Source organism: Lepus europaeus, chromosome 5, assembly GCF_033115175.1.
Source record: "Lepus europaeus isolate LE1 chromosome 5, mLepTim1.pri, whole genome shotgun sequence".
Taxonomy (NCBI): Eukaryota; Metazoa; Chordata; class Mammalia; order Lagomorpha; family Leporidae; genus Lepus; species Lepus europaeus.
The window spans coordinates 150879625-150891985 of NC_084831.1; the positions used below are offsets into that span (position 1 = coordinate 150879625).

Genomic DNA, 12361 nt, shown 5'->3' on the forward strand with positions numbered 1-12361 from the left:
TATTTCTTCACTCTGCCAACTCCATCCTCAGATACTGAAAATCTCTGTAAGAGCTGAAGAGGAAGATAATGCATTAAATAGGAAGAAAGGATGTGACTGGGAAAGGGAACAGAATGAAAATAAAAAGGAAAAGAAAGTTTACAGAAAGGAGAAGATGAAAACAGAGAAGTAAATCTTGTTATGTGTAACACAGAAGTTCCTGGAAAATGGAATTAAAAGATAAGGGTTTTTTTGTTTGGTGCAAGAAACATTAAAATCTAAGCAGTTTTTTCCTAATTCCCATTTTCCATAAACTTTTTGAAGGCTAATGAAGGAACAAATATAATTATAATCACTCATGCATTTAACAAAGATTTATTATTCACTATATATCTTTGGAGGTAAAGAAATAAAATGTCAATACTCTTAAAAACCTATATCTAGTTGGCCAAATAAATACCTAAAGACATAATTCTGATCACATACGGTAAGTGCTATTATAGTGATACATATAAAATACCTTGGAAATACAGAAAAGGGAACAAAGTAGCTTTATCAGAGGTAGAGTAAGAGGCAGAAAACAAACATATTATACTTAATTTCCTGATATTTACATGTAGTCAAATTTACTTTAGATTTATCTGAATCCCCCTGCTGCGTGAAAATCCTCTAAATCACTCTTCTGCTCCTCCTTGTTTTATTCTGGCTAATACATTTCCAGTTCTACATTTCTATCTTGTGATTTTAATTAAAATGGTAATAACTCTTGAAGTAATAGCATTATAATAGCTAGAAACAATTTCTGGATATCTGATGTTTTATCACATACACAAAACAAGCCACTATTACATTATTACAGGTTATTTTTCCCCCTTAATTTTTCATTTTATTTGAAAGGCAGAGAAACAAACATCTTCCATCCACTGGTTCACTCCCCAAATGACCACAATGCCTGGAACTGTGTCAAACTGAAGTCAGGAGCCTGGAACTCAATCCAGGTCTCCTATGTGAGTGGCTGGGACCCAGGTTACTTGAGCCATCATATGCTGCCTCCCATGGTGCACATTAGTAGGAAGCTGGACTCAGAAGTAGAGCTGGGACTCAAATCCAGGCACTCTGATAGGGGATGTGAGCACCCCAACTGATGTCTTAACTACTGTGCTAAACACCTGCCCCTGTAGTCATACAGGTCCAGTGTCCCTAAATCCAAAATGTTGGGATCAGAAGTGTTCCAAATTTCAGATTTTGTAATATGTACATATATGTAATGAGATATCTTGGGGTTAGGAATGAAAATTAAACACAAAATTCATTTATGCATTTATATACACAGCCTGAAAGTAATTTTACACAATAGTTTTAATGCACCTGTGTTTTGACTGTGACCCATCATATTAGGTATGGTGTGGAATTTCCAACTCTGGTGTCAAGTCAGCACTCAAAAATTTGGGGATTTTGAACATTTCAGATTTGGGATTAGAGATGCCAGATCTGTACAAAGAATACAGATAAATAGCTAAGAAGATGAAGTTTTAAATTCTACTGTTTAGAAGCCTATGAATAAACATATTCTTTCCAAATTTGATTTGTATATCACACTATGTTGATCTACAACATCAAAGTTAGAGATTTTAAAAGAGTGACTAGCAGGTCTAACTGTTCCACAGAAATATTTAAAGTACAGATTATGGAGCCAGGCTGCGTGTCTTCATATCCCACCTCTGTAACTTACTGGCTGTATGACCTTAAGCAAATTATTTATGCCTATCTGAAGATAGGTATCTCATTCATAAAACAAGGGCTGAAAGAAGTGCCAATATTATGGGTTATTAAAAAAAATTAAATAAATTATAAAGTACATTGTTAAATGAGAACACGTCTCTTTTTTATAAATAAGATTAACTTATTTATTTGAAAGACAGATGGAGAGAGAGGGGCAGATACAGAGATCTTTTATCTGCTGGTTTACTCCCCAAATGACTACAACAGCCAGGTCTGGGCCACGCCAAAGCCAGGAGCCAAGAACTTCATCCTGTTCTCCCATATGGATGGCAGAGGCCCAAGTACTTGGGCCATCTTTCGTTGCATTTCCAGGCACATTATTGGGAAGATGGATTGAAAGTGGAGTAGCCTGGACTCAAACCTGTCCTTCAATGTGGCATGCCACAGAGGCAAGCAGGGGTTTAAACCATGAACTGAAATGCTGGCCCCACTTCTCCTGTATTCTTAGAACAGAAAGGTGTCAAACTTTTACTATAAAACTAAGGCAAATACTGGTTAAAAACTGGTTTCTAAATTACTAAGTAAAAGATTCTAATTTTAAAAGCTTAATTAGCCCATTTTTAAGAATAATCTAGACATTTTGATTAGAGAATTTAAGGTACTCCGGATACTTCCCATCTGGATTTTCAACTGAGGCAACACAGATTGGTAAGAGGCCAACCGACCTAATGAACCCTGACACAGACTGGTAAGAGGCCAACCGACCTAATGAACCCTGACACAGATTGGTAAGAGGCCAACCAACCTAATGAACCCTGACACAGACTGGTAAGAGGCCAACCGACCTAATGAACCCTGACACAGAATATTGATATCAAATAAATCAGTTTTTATAAAAAATATTACGCTTTTGTTTGGGGGAAGAAGGATAGCATGTATCAATTCAATAGATTCCAATATAAATAAGGATATAGACAGTACTTAATGCCTACCACTACAGCCAAGGATGTATGTGCTTTTCCCACTGAAATTTGAGGTAGGAGGAAATGTAGTTTTATGTAAGGAGGAGGCTTTAAAAAACTGTGTCAGAGGTGCAGGCATTTAGCTGAGCAGTTAGGATGCTTGTGTTCTAAACTAGAACGCTCAGGCTCAAGTCCTGGCTCTAGTTTCCTGCACAGAATCTGGGAGGCCGTGGTGACGGCTCAGGTAATTGAGTTCCTGCCACCATGTGGGGCACATGGGGGGAGGACTGTGTTTCTGGCTCCTAGATTCCACCCAGCCCAGTTGTGAAACCGGCAGATGGGAGTTCTCTCACTCTTCCTCATCTCTCTGTCTCTTGAAACAAATATATATATATATATAAATGCTATCAGACAAACTTAACTAGAGCGGAAACACTCTTAATTCACTAGAAATAAATCTAAGGGCAAGTTTTTGCAGTGAGATTTTAATTAAAATAAGCCTATAACAGGTCAACTAATATGAAATGGTCTCTGATAACATTTTCTTGTTTATGACTGTTATTACAAAACAGAATGCTTCTTACGTCACTGCTTCTGATAGTGCACTATTCTATTATTCTTGCCTGTATCATCTTTGCCAGCCTAGCTCATCAACAAGTCTTTATTTTTTTTTAAGATTTATTTATTTATTTGAAAGTCAGAGTTACACAGAGAGGAGAGGGCAGAGAGAGAGAGAGGTCTTCCATCCGATGGTTCACCACCCCCCCAACCCCGATGGCAGCAATGCGTAGGAGCTGTGCCGATCCAAAGCCAGGAGCCAGAAGCTTCCTCCGGGTCTCCCACGTGGGTGCAGGGACCCAAGATGTGGGCCATCTTCTCCTGCTTTCCCAGGTCATAGCAGAGAGCTGGATCAGAAGTGGAGCAGCCAGGACTCAAACCGGCACACATATGGGATGCCAGCGCTTCAGGCCAGGGCATTAACCCACTGCGCCACTGAGCCACAGTGCCGGCCCCAACAAGTCTTTATCTATTAACAATACACAGCAGATGCACAGATATATTTCTACTCACTGGGAAATCATTGTGCTAACGAGTAACTGATCATGCATGAATCACAGCTTGCTATTTAAACAAAGAAGGATGCACTGGGGAAATGTTCATTTAGCACACACATACACAACTACATTATCCTGTAATGATCTAATAATCATGCTAATATCTGAACTTTCTTCTCAGTCTTCTAAAATCTGCTTTAAAAATAACTTTTCTAAATGTTTCACATTAATTGTGGCAGAAAACAATAGCTATTTATAATCTTAAAGATATTTCCTTAGGGTCTGAAGAATACTCTATTTTCATGCAAATAACATGGTCATAAAACAAATCCAGTAATAAAATGACCTATAATCTCAAATAAGAAAAGTAATTTAATACTGTAACTGGCAATGCTTTTTTTTTTAGTATAAACCTCAAGAGAGAAACAATGGCTCAAATATTCCTTCTGTCTTCAAAAACAACTTCCGTCTAAAAGGCAAGCTTGCTAGGTGATGACAAAATGTATTAAAGGGGATGGTTTCCTTATGACTGATGAAAACACTCTTGCTCATTTAAGTTCAGAAGTCAAACTCAAAGTTAGGTCTAGTGGTGCTGCACTTAAAGGGAACATATGTGTTTGCTCATTCGTTTGTTTTGTTTTTTCTCTTTCCCAAATGAAATTGGAGGAAAAAAGGTAAAGTCTTAATTTTGTAATAAAAATCTTGGTGTCAGGAGAGATTCTACAAAAAATAGAAACCAGGGCCCAGCTTTGTGGCACAGCAGGCAAAGCCACTGCCTGCAATGCCAGAATCCCATATGGGCGCTGATTCAAGCCCTCGCTGCTCCACTTCCAATCCAGCTTCCTGCTAATGTGCCTGGTAAAGCAGTGGAAGATGGCCTAAATACCTGGACCCCTGCCACCACATAAGAGACTCAGATGAAGCTCCTGGCTCCTGACTTTGGCCTGGCCCTGCAGCTGGCTATTACGGCCATCTGCTGAGTGAACCAGCAGATAGAAGATCTCTCTCTGTTTCTTCCATTCTCTCTGTAACTCTGACTTGGAAAAAAGAAAGAAATACAAACAAAATTCAATCAGCTTCAGAAAAGAAAAGTCATAGAGATTTGGATCATTTTATTTTCTTTGTTAAAAATTATTTATTTCATTTATTTTTCATTTCTTGGAAAGGAAGAGTGATAGAAAGCAATCAATCTCCCATGTTCTAGTTCACTTCCCATGTGTTCCCAAGAGCCAGAGGTAGGCCAGGTCAAAGTCAGGAGTCTGGAATTCCACCTGGGTCTCCCATGACAGTTTCAGGAACAAAAGCACTGGACCCCATCACCTGCTGCCTTTCAGGGTGTACATTAGCAGGAAGCCAGAAGGACAGCAGAGGCAGGACCCGCCCACCACAAGGCAGTGGTGGCAAGCGGTGGCTACCCTTATTTTCTTTTCTTGATTGTTATAAATACTAACCTGTGCTGGAACGTAAAATACCCTTCATTTGTTGAGTTCTTACTATACTGTTTTTTTTTTTTTTTTAAATAGAAAAGCCGTATTTTAAATCTTTAGTTTAAAAAGAATTGTCATGTATTACTGAAAAAAAAAAAACTACTAATCCTTTTTTTTGAAGATTTATTTATTTATTTATCTATTTATTTGAAATTCAGTGTTACACAGAGAGAAGGTAAGGAAGAAAGAGAGAAAGAGGTCTTCCACCTGCTGGTTCACTCCCCAGCTGGCCACAATGGCTGGAGCTGCGCCGATCCGGAGCCAGGGGCCAGGAGTTTCTTCCTGGTCTCCCATGCAGGTGCAGGGGCCCAAGGACTTGGGCCATCTTCTAATGCTTTCTCAGGCGATAGCAGGGAGCTAAATCGGAAGTGGAGCAGCTGGGACTCAAACCGGCACCTATATGGGATGCCAGCACTGCAGGTGGCGGCTTTACCCACTACGCCACAGTGGGGTAGTGGTAGGGGTAGGGGTAGGGGTAGAGGTAGAGGTAGAGGTAGAGAGAGAGGGAGAAAGAAAGAGGTCTTGCATCCACTGGTTCACTCCCTAGATGGTCACAACAGCTAGAGCTGTGCCCATCTGAAGCCAGGAGCCAGGAGCTTCTTCTGGGTCTCCCACATGAGTTCAGGGGCCCAAGGACTTGAGCCACCTTCTACTGCTTTCCCAGGCCATAGCAGAGAGCTAGGTTGGGAATAAAGCAGCTGGGACTAGCATATAGGATGCCGGCACTGCAGGTGGCAGCTTTACCCATGACACCACAGTGCCAGGCCCCAACTAATCTTAAAGAATATACAAAAGGACAAAGAAATGGGCTGGTGTTAGGCCGGCGCCGTGGCTTAACAGGCTAATCCTCCGCCTTGCGGCGCCAGCACACCGGGTTCTAGTCCCGGTTGGGGAGCCAGATTCTATCCCGGTTGCCCCTCTTCCAGGCCAGCTCTCTGCTATGGCCCGGGAAGGCAGTCCTTGGGCCCTGCACCCGCATGGGAGACCAGGAGAAGCGCCTGGCTCCTGGCTTCGGATCAGCACGATGCGTTGGCCGCAGCGGCCATTGGAGGGTGAACCAACGGCAAAAGGAAGACCTTTCTCTCTGTTTCTCTCTCACTATCTACTCTGCCTGTCAAAAAAAAGAAAAGAAAAGAAATGGGCTGGTGTTGTGCTAGCAGGTAAAGCTGCCGCCTGCAAACCCAGCATGCATTGCATATAGGAGCTGGTTCGAGTCCTGGCTGCTCCACTTTTTTTTTTTTTTTTAATATTTATTTTATTTACTTGAAAGAGTTACAGAGAGAGGTAGAGCCAGAGAGAGAGTCTTCCATTACACTGGTTCACTCCCCAGATGACCTCAATGGCCAAGCTGAGGCTAAGTCGAAGCCAGGAGCCAGGAGCTTCTTCCAGGTCTCCTGCACATGGGTGCAGGGGCCCAAGGCCTTGGGCCATCTTCTACTGCTTTCCCAGGACATAGCAGAGAGCTCGATAGGAAGAGAGCAGCTAGGACTCAAACCAGTGCCCATATGGGATGCCAGTACTGTAGGCTGGGGCTTTAACCCGTTATTCCACAGCGCCGCCCCCTGGCTGCTCCACTTAGAATCCAGCTCCCTGCTATTTCATCTGGAAAAGCAGCAGAAGACAGCTCAAGTCCTTGGCCTCCTGCACCCTTGTGGGAGACCCCAAGGAAGCTCCTGGCTCCTGGCTTCAGTCTGGCCCAGTCCTGGCAGTTCAGCCCATTTGTAAAATGAACCAGCAGATGGAAGACTTCTCTCTCTCTGTTTCTCCCTTTCTCTCTGTAACTCTGACTTTTAAATTAATTAAAATAAATCTTTAAAAAAATTTAAAAGGACAACAAAATAAAACTATAGTTTCAAGGAGGTGTACTTACATGGTGGAGAAAAAAAGAGAAAATTGTGGCAATTCTGAAAAGTTTATATAGAGATTGAGCAATTAAATTACTGATCTTTATTGTTAGCTGTAATTCATAATCTTAAAATTTCATGAATACAGGGCCAGTGCTGTTGTGTAGTAGGTTCAGCATCCGCCTGCAGCACCGGCAACCCATATGGGCACTGGTTCGAGTCCTGGCTGCTCCACTTCCAATCTAGCTCCCCACTGATGGCCTGGGAAAGCAGGGGAAGATGGCTCAAATCCTTGGGCCCCTGTACCCTTGTAGGGTACCCAGAAGAAGCTTCTGAATCCTGAAGGTTTCAGATCGGCCCAGCTCCAGCCAGCGCAGCCATCTGGGGAGTGAACCAACAAATGGAAAAACTCTTTCTCTGTCTTTCCCTCTCTCTGTAACTCTGCCTCTCAAGTAAATAAATAAATCTTAAAAAAAAAAAAAAAATTCATGAGTGCATTCTCAGTTGATTTCCAACATGGGGCTGGCTTAACTTAGGAGTAGACAGAAAAGCCCTCCCAGAAAAATCTTAAAACAGTAACAAGAGACGGGCATTGTGGCACAGCAGGTTAAGCTGCCACCTTCAACACTGGAATCCCTTCTGAGCCAGTTAGCATCCTGGTTGCTCCACTCCTGACTCACTCTGTGATAACACAGCTGGGAAATATCGGAAGATAGCTGGGCCCTGCCACTCACATGGGAGACCCATGGAGACCCATGGAAGCTCCTGGCTTCCAACTGGCCTGCCCCCAACTGCCCCGGCCATTTGGGGAGGGAACCAGCAAATGGAAAAGATTTCTTTCTCTCTCTGTCTCTCTCTGCTTCCCTCTCTCCTCTTCTTCTCCCTCTCCTTCTCTCTTTCTCCCTGTCACTCTGCCTTTCAAACAAAAAATCTTTAAAAAAAAAAATCACAAAAGATATGGCTACCATTTTCACAGCTGTATCTTACTGCTGATTCTGAATAATTCTGAGGTCATTAAAAAACAACTTAAAATAGAAGAAAAATAGGAAATTATAATAAGCAAAAATCAAAGTCAGTTTCTCAAATTTGGTTATCTGACAAGGTATTCCTACCCCTTTGAAATAACCAATCTTTCTTAAAATGCTTAGTTGACGATCCTAACATTAATTTAACAGGAAATAAAAATAGTGTCACCACTTTTTTTTTAAATCTACAAATTTTTGTTTATCATAGCCAGTTAAATAACGGCATAATGAAGTAATACATGACTACAATTTATAAGATCCTTCCAATATTTGGCCATTTCATACTCCATTTTAGGAGGGAAAGAAAGCCTGGACACTTTTCCCAGGGCAGCTGCCCCCACACAACTTCAGGTGTATTCTTCGCAGTGTATTCTCTGTCCCTGGAGCCACAATTGAGACAGGGCCCTCAGAAGCTGTATGAGCCAGCAACCTCCATTGCATCTCAGAAGAAGCCAGATGACCAACCATCTAAAAATGCTATACAAGTGCCTCAACTTACCAGCAATTTGAGCAGCCAAAATCTGGATTTATAGTAAAAAGTTTTGGTGGGGTTGATAAGGAAGAAAAACATAAATCCGTAAAGAGCAAGTGGATACACGTAAGTGGGGATGACACTAATTGGAGCGAAGAAGCATGCCAGCAGGCTCAGGCACCACAATATCCCCAAGAATCCGGCAATCTGGTAAAGGGTGGAGAGACAAAAAGAGAAAAGGCTGTTAACTTTAATTTTTTGCCATTAGTCAGAAATATATTTAATGAAACAAACATAAAAGTTATTCATCATTAAGCCAATAATCCTCAAGTAGAAGACGGATGCTGGTGCCCACTAAGCCAACCATACAGCTAATGCAAACCACACCCATCAGAGTCTGTTTTGCCTTGATTACCTCAAAGAGATGCTGATGAGACAGATTGCTTCTTGGATTGAGTTCAAAGATGAGCACGTGGTTTACGCCAGCCTGTCTCCAACCATATGTGTTGATGCCCAGTAGAAAAAGGAATTCGATCAGAAGAAAGCCACCCCGATATATTCTTATCAAGGGCCATATACTTCTATCTGTTTCAAGTTTAAATACAGCTGAAAGAATAGTAATTCAATGGTTAGTTATAAAATCCAGAATGTCTCCTTTAGTTATCTTTCCATTCTCAATGACGTAGTCCTGGCACAAGAAGTTTTTTTCAAAATAAAACCTACACACATATCATTTCAAAGCCTGATAACCCTGGCTCCAGGTTCTTTGCTTTCTTCAACCACTGGAACACGTTTCTTAAGAGGAGACTTGTAGCATGCTATTCCACTCATGCCTTCATTCCTGAGGTGACAGAGAGTGTTATGGGGAAATGACTTAGAAACACAACACCAACAGTCAGCTGGGGAATCCCATCATGTCACAACCTTTTAGGCTTTGTTTTCTTGACCAGGAGACTACACAAAGTAATACCTACCTCACAGAGTTGCTGTGAAAATGAAAAGAAACAGTACACATGAAAGCCTGTGAAAAGTTAAATGTTTCATAAATAATAATTGTTAACATTTATAAACTACTTACTATCCCTAAGTATCATTCTCTGTATTTTTACATATAATAATAATTCATTTAATCAAAACAAATGACTCAATGAGTTAAAAACTATCCCCACTTGATTCACAAGGAAACCAGAGCACAGAGGTTAAGTAATTTGCTCAGGGTTATTACGTTAGTCTAAGGCAGAGCCAGGATTTGAACCCAGACAGTTTTGCTCCAAAATTCACACCGCTAAGCACACTAATTCCACTGCCCACACAAATGTTCGGAATCATTATGATTCAATAGCTCTCCAATAAAATGTTCAATCATCTCAGCCTTGAATATCAAGTTTACAGTTTAGTATCCAAGTCATTTTTCTCTCTACCTCTCTCTTTAACACTGTCTTTCAAATAAACAAAGTAAAATCTTTAAAAGAAAACTTCTATGCTTTATAATGTCAAACAGTATTAAGAGATTTGAAGAAAAAATAAGGTAGGAGACAAAATGTTGTATTAGAAGCTATTTTATGTATGATGGCCCATGAAGACTCTAAGGAGATGACATCTGTAGACATCTTAAGTAGAGAATAAATCATCAGAAAAACTGGAAGAAAAGGATTCTAGGTACAGGGAAAGCACAAAGGGCCCTAAGATAGGTTGCTCCAGGAACAGGAACAGGATGAAGGCCAAGGACACTATGACTGGAATGAGCAGGAGGTAAAGTGTTGAATCAGCACTGGCAGATCAAACCGGGGTTTACAGTACTTTGTTAAGTTAAGCTTTTATTTTGATGTCCAATCTGGCATAAGGTTTTGCACTTAAGTGACATGATTGGATTACTCATTTTAAAGGGTCACTCTAGCTATTATGTGGAGAATAGACTACAAGGTAGCAAATCTGGAAGTAAGACTAGCTGGGATGTTATCAATGGAAAATTAAAGTTCTGTACCTTGATTCCAAAGCAAAAGTCACAGATACATTACAACATTCAGATAAATATAAATCCCAAACAATCCACAAGAAAACTGTAAGAGTTTGTAAATTCAGTACAGGCAGAATACAAGGTCAACCCTCAAAATTCAGTTGTATTTGTGTATACCAGCATCCAAAAGAATAAAACATCCTGGAATAACTTTAATCAAGGAAGTGAAAGACCTGTATATTGAAAACTAAAACATATTACAGAAAGCAATTAACATTGACTTAAATATATGCAAGGAAATCTCATATCAGAGGTTGGAAGACTTGCTACTGTTAAGATGGCAATAACATAAAAAGCAAACCACAAATTTAATGTATTCCAATCAATGCCTTTCTTTTTTTTTTAACAGAAATTGAAAATAAATTCTAAAATTACAGGGAATTTAGGAAATTATAAAAAGTCTCAAACAGCCAAAACAATGATGAAAAGCAACAAAGTTGGAGAATTCATACTTTGCAGTTTTAAAACTTACTACAAAGCTATATCAATCTAAGTAGTGTGGCACAGGAATATAAACAGTCATACAGATGAATGGAATGTGACTGAGAATTCAGAAATAAACTCACATATCTACAGTCAATTAGTTTTAAAAAGTGCTGAGAAAATTCAGTGAAAAAAAAAAAAAACACTGTCTTCAGTAACTAGAGCTGAGGCAACTGGATAACCATATGCAAAAGGCGAAGCTGGATTCTCTATCTCACATCATATACAAAAATTAGTTCACAACTGGTTGAAAACCTCAATACATGAATTAAAATGACAAAACTCTTAGAAAAACAAGGAGTAAATATTCAAGACCTTGGATTTAGCAATGGGTCCTTAAGATATGACAACAAAAATATATACAAAAAAAGAAAAATAGCTAAATTGCACTTCATCAACATTAAAAAATTTTGTATATCAATGAACTATATCAAGAAAGTGAAAAGATAGTCTATATGACGGAAAAAAATAATTGCAAATCATATGGCAGTACACCAAAAGGTTCACAGAAAAATGGAATTAAAAGAAACGCTTATTGTGGTGTCAAAAAAGTTTGAAATCCATGCATAATTTACTCACAATTTATTTTTTCCATGAAAATTTTTTTAAAGATTTTTAAATTTATTTATGAGAGAGTTACAGAGAGAGAGGGAGAGACAAGTGGAAAGGTCTTCCATCCACTGGTTCACTCTTCAAATGGCCGCAACAGCTGGAGCTGGGCTGATCCTAAGAAAGGAGCCAGGAGCTTCTTCTAGGTCTCTCATGCAGGTGCAGGGGCCCAAGGACTTGGGCTGTCCTCCACTGCTTTCCCAGGCCACAGCAGAGGGCTGAATCGTTAGAGGAGCAGCCGAGATATGAACCAGTGCCAATATGGGATGTGGGTGCCACAGGTGAAGGCTCAGCCCACCACGCCACAGTGCCAGCCCCTTTTCCATGATCCTTCTGAAGCACCCGAATACACCTGATAAGGGCCTAGCATTCAGAATAGGTAAAGAATTCATATAACTTAACAATAAACTGACAACCAGGTGTCTGGAGTTTGGGCACAGTAGCTTAAGCTGCCATGCTGGCATCTCAGGCAACCGCCCATTCAAGTCCCGGCTGCTCCACTTCCAATCCAGCTCCCTACTAATGCTCCAGGGAAAGCAGTGGAAGATGGCCCAAATACATGAGTCCCTGTCACCCTCTTGGGAGACCAGGATGGAATTTCTGGCTCCTGGTTTCACCTGTCTTGAAGGACCCTTATGGGGGAGAGGGACAAGAAACTAGGCCTGGGCAGATATCAGGGGCTTCTTAAGAGGTTAGATGTTCCCCA

At 40.6% G+C, this 12361-nt stretch overlaps 1 protein-coding gene across 1 annotated transcript in view; it reads right to left on the minus strand.

Moving 5' to 3' along the window:
• Positions 1-12361, minus strand: part of XPR1 (xenotropic and polytropic retrovirus receptor 1) — a 214127-nt gene that overhangs the window by 52051 nt on the left and 149715 nt on the right. The window contains exons 8-9 of the mRNA XM_062192940.1: positions 8962-9152; positions 8574-8753 (exon numbers count right to left, since the gene is read on the minus strand). Coding sequence (XP_062048924.1) covers positions 8574-8753; positions 8962-9152 — 371 coding nt within the window. The remainder of the gene's footprint in view (positions 1-8573; positions 8754-8961; positions 9153-12361) is intronic.